At 39.5% G+C, this 7180-nt stretch overlaps 1 protein-coding gene across 1 annotated transcript in view; it reads right to left on the bottom strand.

Annotated features, from left to right (window-relative positions):
* Window positions 1-7180, bottom strand: part of ITIH4 (inter-alpha-trypsin inhibitor heavy chain 4) — a 19441-nt gene that overhangs the window by 7542 nt on the left and 4719 nt on the right. Inside the window, exons 7-13 of the mRNA XM_035894771.1 lie at window positions 6372-6488; window positions 5627-5795; window positions 4543-4659; window positions 2826-3007; window positions 1770-1952; window positions 1037-1176; window positions 257-411 (exon numbers count right to left, since the gene is read on the bottom strand). Of these exons, the coding sequence (XP_035750664.1) occupies window positions 257-411; window positions 1037-1176; window positions 1770-1952; window positions 2826-3007; window positions 4543-4659; window positions 5627-5795; window positions 6372-6488 (1063 nt within the window). The remainder of the gene's footprint in view (window positions 1-256; window positions 412-1036; window positions 1177-1769; window positions 1953-2825; window positions 3008-4542; window positions 4660-5626; window positions 5796-6371; window positions 6489-7180) is intronic.

A 7180-nucleotide genomic window follows, 5' to 3' on the forward strand; every position in this document is an offset into this window, starting at 1 on the left:
TGAGTAACAACTGTTAAATTACTTTTAGTTAATATTTAAACAAATTATTTTCCATGTCAATGCTCATTTCACCACTTCACCTGCTAAAAAAATCCCGTATGTTTTATTCTGACAGGAAGCTAATTCCTGAAGTCCTGCCTCCGATGTGGCATATTGCCATGTCACGTCACTATAAAATGAACCTGTACTGAAGGCCAGCAACAAATAGTCAATAACAGCAGCATATTTCGGGGGGGCTGTTCGATGCCCCATTTACCAGCTTCGGTGGGTTTGTTTGCCAGCTCCGCCTGCCACTGGCCAGCAGGTTTGGTGACCACCATGGAAGTGAGGGGTGTAACGAAGCTGTACCGCAGAGACAGCTCTAAGGCTTGTGCCTCCAGGGTTTTCTGGTCCTCTTCTTGTGCTGAAATACTAAAGTCTGTGTTAATGATGAAGAAAGAACATACAGAGGCTAACGAGCAGGTCATCTTCAGATTCCTTTTCGTATTAGCTGTGTCTTAACAGATATTTTTTGTTATTTAAAGGTAAGTAGTCTTATTGGGATAACTCAGCTGTTCATGTGCTTGGCATTATGGAGATGCTTAATTGTTTGCAAGACTGGAGCCTATGGATGGTTCAAATACATAAAAATCATAGACAGATGATCTATGAAATGTCTTATGGACGTACTTATTGTTCTCTTTACTGGCAATTGCCATTCACTTATCTACAGACAATGTTTCTAGATGTGTAATAACAGCTCAACACAATCCATGCAATTAAAATCTATTTCATATTAATGCCATGAAGAATATTTTATGTTATGTATTCATATATGTATATATATGTATTTAGTGATACAGTGCTATCATAAAAAAAAGGCACCTCATGTTCCTCATACAGTAACGTAGACTTCAGGCAGTATACTATATTCTTAATCTGCACCTGCAGAAATATTTCTGTTACTTTGTGTTTTCCCATCACATACTTTGTGAATAAGGAATTTGTGTTTTAAGAAGATTGAAACTCATGATATGAAACATTAATATAAGCTTACGATTTTTCCAGAAGCTGTTGAATGGTTAAGTAAGCCCACAGTCTCTCTATGAAATTTCCAAAGATGTAACTTTGATTTTGAAATACTTGCTCCTTCTCTTTGACATTTGCTTCTTCTTTAAGAGTCAAGTCACTAGCGTGCTGAAGTGGGAGAAAATTGGCCATCAAAAGAACAGTTCCAGACTTCTTTTATAGTCACATTATTAAACTTAAGAGAATATCTTTCAGTACTGGACCGCCCTTTTGTCCCCTCAAAAATTTTTCAGCAAGCTGTCTTCCCATTGGAATCTGTAACCCCAAACCACCAAAGCAGCACATATTTTGGATAGATATTTCTGGACTCGAAACTATGTTGAAAAAAAAAAAAAAAGGGAGGTAATGAAATTGTTCTATTTCAACATTTTTGAGATGAATAATTCAGGTTTCCTTCTTCATTCAGAAAACACAAACTAGTTTCCTAAATCTGCTTGAAAGGCCAAAATATTGTGGTTTTGAAATAATTAAATTTGCTGTTTGCTTATTTGTGGACATACTTCAAGGTTTTCTTTTTGCAGCAGATTCAGGAGGTGAAAATTGTTTGAATTCTCAAATATTTTCCTAAAATGGGAAAACAGCTGAATGCCCAAATGTAGCGAACACACACTGCACACAAAAGACTTCCTGAAGTCTCCTATTGCACCATAAAAGACAGCAGGGAGATAATGTTTTTCATAGTTAGTAAACTGAACACTTACTGACTGAGCTCTAATTTCTACTGGCAAAAGACCAAGCTCATTGTTAATTTTTCCAGATACAATAATTTCAGATCCTTCAAAAAACAGCTTGAAATCGGTTTTGGTTAATCCCTCAACAGCATTTTCTGGATACTGCATTTCAATTTTCATTAATATTGGGGTAGCCACCTCTTGATAAAAGCCCTGAAGAGAAGCAGAGAGAGAGAGAATACAAATGACTGAAATTATGCACAGCAATATACTGAATGTCTAAAACCCCCTTAAAAAGAAGGGAGCAAAGCTTTTTGTTTCAATAGAGATGGGCAGCAGCGGCTTGTGTAGGACTGCTGCAAACCTTGAAAAAAATGAGTGTTTCTTCCCAAGGTTCAGTACACCTTCGCCAGCCAGGCTGGCAGTGCCAGATGAACTGTTTCCCACAGCAATTCAAGTAACCAGGCAACATCCCCATTACCCCCGTCCCACCCAGTTCGGTGTTTTGCTTTAACCACTTTTCCCATCTGTTTTAACTTGACTAATTCTGAGGATTAATCTTTCTTCTTTGCTGGACCGGGGCGGGTATTAGGCAAATCCAGCCAAAACAGGCAGAAGTGGGTTCCCAAAAGGGAATGTCCCAAAAGTTAACAACCCTCTCCAAAGAGTCAGGAAAGACCCAGGCTGGTAATATTGCAGAGCTGGTTTGCCTGTAGGTGCCTCAAACTACCCCCTGATTTTTAGGGAAACCACAACAAACAGCTCCCAGAGGTAGTATTTCAAGCAGTTTGAAATCAGACCCAAGAACTAAAGATTTTCCACCATCACCTCCACTGGACAGTTTCTCTTTTTGCAGAGATACAGTGTCCAAGTGACCAGCTGATTTGAGGAGGACCTCAGCTTTGAGCCATGGTTAGGGTACAAGCCCTCAGATACCCCAAAATTGTCTTCCTCCCTCCCCAAAATTAGATAATTGATAAACTCAAATGCAAATTTTCTTCTCAGAAAACCTGTAGTTTTGCTGCTAAGACTAGACATAAACTGTAGCTGATAGATGGCTTTTCTGGCATATTCCTTAGTCCTGACCTGGAGCTGCAAGGCTGCATCAGAGTTTTCATATATGCGACGTGCTATTCCCCCGTTGCTTAGGGCCATTTTCTCCAGGAACCTATAACTGACATCAAACCCGAAGCCAAGGCAGAAGAGAGCATATTTCCCATTGACCGCTTTGTGAATGTTTTCTTGAATTACTTCCACATTACTCTCACCTGTAATTGAAACAAAAACATACCCTTGTTTGGTTTTTTATTTTTTAAGTACCAAGCAGCAGATTTAATGGAAAATTCTTCCTAAAGTCTATTTAAAATTATTAATAATAAAATATTAAAAATATATGGGACAGAATTCCATTAATTGAATCGGAGATGAAAGCACCACTTTGCATTTGGAGTGCCAGAACCTGATTCTTCCCCTTAATGACTTTAACTAACTTCTACTCATATTGTCACAGCTAAGTGCAAAATATTTTACAAAGGTATGGAGGCCAGCAGAGGTTTTTAGGACAAAAGGGACACACACTGTGAGTTAGCAGCACAAGGGATGGAAACACTTGATCAAGCATTGGGAAGAGAAGTACCATCCAGAAAAATCATGTGCATGAATTCAGAGAAGAATGGATTGGTTAACGGTGTAATTCAGACAAATTGCAAATTAACTCAGCCATGCTTCTCTCCCAGCCCTTGTGCCTGACAAAGGGAAAAGGTCTTCACTCCATCATCTTAGCCCATTTGAAGAGCTGCTGATGGCCCTGTATGGAGAGCTTCTCTATCAGCATTCCCAGGCAGGAACTGCCACTGTCTGTATCAGTATCATGGGAGCAGCTCAGATTTTCCCCTTTCAGCCTGCTTTGCTGAGGAAGGCAGCATATGCAATAACGCTGCATTGCGTTTGCCTGGCACTCCACCCCAACCTGATTTCTAGCCAACCTGTGGTGTGCAGTGTGCTCGGGGATATTTGAGACTCGCTGTGGCTGTGCTGAGCAGGCAGCATCGTAAGCTGAACTTTATTAAAAAAACCCAAACAAATAAACCAACTCCAAAGCAGTATGGCTCACACGATCTGAAAGGCAGACTGATCTTATTAGAGGGCTTACAGCTGAATTAGTATTGCTGGTCTCAGAGAGATGCTGGTGCCACACAAAACTTAGACAAACTCCTGTTCAGAACAAGTGATGTTTGTGCCGTTGCATTGAGAGTTACTGTTTATTTAACCCAGTATTTCTGTCTCAGCCCTCTGGTTTGTGCTGTCACAGTTGATCACTAGTTAAGAGCTAGACATGGAAAAGAATAGAAAACAAGAGGGACCCTGAAAATATCTCAAGTTTGGGAGCAAGGAGGGTGAAGAAACATAAGCAATACCTCTCAAATGGGATCGTACATAATAAATGCAAAATGTCCATGTTATGACTCCAAGTATTTCACTTCCACATTTCAGCTGTGCCTGGAGTATCTCCAACAATTCCCCTGAGCTTATAAACTGGGAAGCCAATAGTATTTAGCAAAACAGTTCCCAGCTAAAGGACATGTAGTCATGGGCAGGCAGGCTCTGCCGTTCCCTTCTTACAGCCCTTGCCAGAGCCCTCGCATAATCACCCTCTCTCTGACACAGATCCAGCAATAGCCCGGCCTGCTTATACCAAAGCTCTTTTGAAATGCAGACTATGTCTATCAACATCTGGGATACAAGTGTAAAAGAAAAAAAACAAAATGAAGGAGAGAGAGGTCTGAGGCTATTATTTACTCACCAGAAGTGGGCTGGCCATCTGTCAGCAAAATAATCATGGATACGCTCCGTTCTGGCAGCCTCTCGGCTTTATCTAGCACGCTCACGGCAGTCAGCACGGCACGATTGATATCTGTGCCTATAATGAGAAAGCAGGCATCACTCACCTAAGAAGGATAATCATCCAGATAAATCGGTGCACTTCATCTGCAGAGGCCCTGCAGAGTTTTTTAAAGTTTTCTGCAGGAAGTAATCCTTCAGAGAGATGAGGATTTAGGGGTTTAGCCTACTGGGCTTAATTATGGTGTATTATATTGCAGTGGTGATGCTGGAGTATTCTTTTGGGAGCAATTTCCACACATATGTCATGGGAAGTACAAACACGTCTAAAGCCATTAAAAAGTGCTTAAATAAACACACTGTCATCTGTTAACCTGTATTTAAGAAATGTCTCCTTGCCTTATTTGAGAAGTCCAAGAAAAGAGCTGGGCGCAAGTGGGCTTTATTGGTGTTAGCGCCTGGTATAAGAAAATCTACGTTAAATACTAATAAGCATAAGATTAGCAGGACAGACAGCCTCTTAGATGTGCTTAAAACTAAATAATAAAACAAAGCGCACTGAGCGATTCAGCAATTGAAATGCTTCATGCCTGTTTTGTTTCTGTAGTGTGGCTTACATGGGAGTATAACTTTGTATGCATTTTATTTTACAAGGGGTCCCTTGATATTAAAAAAAAATAAATCAGCAAATTGCTGTCAAATGTTGAGTGAATTGCCATTTTTCTGTAGAAAAAACCCCTACTATTGGGAAATCTTCCAGCCATCTCTATTATAAAAATCTGAAACAAAACTTTTTGGCCTGTATGGTTCACAGATGTGATATAACCATCTCTCTATATATGCATATCATAATATAGTCACCAATCTGTCCAATCCCATAACCAGCCTTTCTATCCCACCCATCATAAATACTAAAAACCTGCTTGCTTTGTGAGCACCGGTGGTAGTTCTGTGGCAGTCTATGTCTAGTAATTTTTTTTCTTCTAAGCAATATATTATATTGGGTGCATGTTTGTGGTTACAAGCATCTAGGTGGTGCCTTGTACCTCCACTAGCAGAAAGAGTTTGCACGAATCCTGCGGCACTCGCCACGTTCTCTGTGGTGGCTTGCAACAAAGAGCTCTTCCATTCCACCACTTTGCTGTTAAAGGCGATAAAGCTGAAATGGTCTTCTGGGTGGAGGTCTTGCAAAATCTTCAGCAGGGCATCCCTCGTCTGTTCCAAGGAGAAAACAATCACTTTGAATATTTCTACTTCTCTGCCAGAACTGGAATTGCAGTGTAATAAGGGGGTTTCTCTACAGCACTATTCAAGATGCAGCCCAATGCCCCTTCTTAGTCCTAAGGTTATTTTTCAGGTTGAGACCATCAGAAATGGCCAATGCACTTAACTTACAAACAGAAAAAACCACCTATGAGGGCTGTAGCAGGATTGTCTGCTCTCTAGCAAAGGTACATACACAGTCATTCATTAAAGGTAAAACAAACAACTTAAATCTTTGAACTTCATTAAAGAAAAAAATTAGAAGCAAAATACTCTGCAAAGATAGAGACAGAAAAAGTGCTCTCTACCTTAATGTTTGATACCTGTGAGAACAGCTGTATCCAAAAAGTGTTGCTCTTTAATAGCTTAACTCTGTGTGTACATATTTTCAAACATTTCTACCTGTCTGAAAGTTTTGCTGTGTACAAAACCAGCACATATTTCAAAAGTGAAATGCACAGTCACTGCCTCAAAAGGCTGGTGCATGTGACTGATGCAAGCAGCGGTCGGTACTTTGAGGTAAGTTACCTGTTCGATTTTTCTGCCTGCCATGGAGCCACTTCGATCTATAACGAAGATGATGTTTTTGGGAAACACTGGCATTTCACAGGGTGCAAAGTAATGCACAAAATACCCATTGACAATCTGAAATACAGGTGAAGTCATGTATAAAATTACATTTAAATAAATAAACATTTCATCTTCATGTTCTGGCAAAGCAGAAAGGGGGGTGTGTGCTCAGCATTCTGTTCTTCCAGATAAGCCCAAATCAAAGAACTATTAAAATGTATTTCCTAGCTGGAAGTAAGACCAGAGAGAACAAAGTACAAGAGAACAACATATATATATATAAAAATATATAAAATATATATAATATAGATCTAATACGCCTCAGTGCCATACGTATGATATTCTGTATTATCACTGCATATCTCTTTTTTTATCACCTGTGAGCACATCTCTGCTCACTGAGCGTGACCGCCATCCTTTAGCACATCCATGTATACTTCATTAGGGAAATGGTAAGGAAAATAATGTACTTTATTCCCTAGGATATGCATTGATCCATAAATATTTTTAAGTTCCTGCTCTCTTTAGTTATGCCTCAGTTGTCACACAAAGTAAACGAAACCCAAGCAGTCATTTTAATAGTTATATAAATCACATTCCTCTAAACTTCATTTACAAGGAGCCACAAATACATCTTAGGTCAGCCAAAAAAATAATAAATAAAAAGCAGCTTGTAGAGAGACATCTATGAAGTGGCAATATAGATTTGGTATTGAAACAAAATTTGAAAGATTGAGTTTTTTCATGGATGATCCATTCTTGCAACG

This window comes from Egretta garzetta, unplaced genomic scaffold (genome assembly GCF_000687185.1).
Source record: "Egretta garzetta isolate BGI_Z169 unplaced genomic scaffold, ASM68718v1 scaffold215, whole genome shotgun sequence".
NCBI classification, from domain to species: Eukaryota; Metazoa; Chordata; class Aves; order Pelecaniformes; family Ardeidae; genus Egretta; species Egretta garzetta.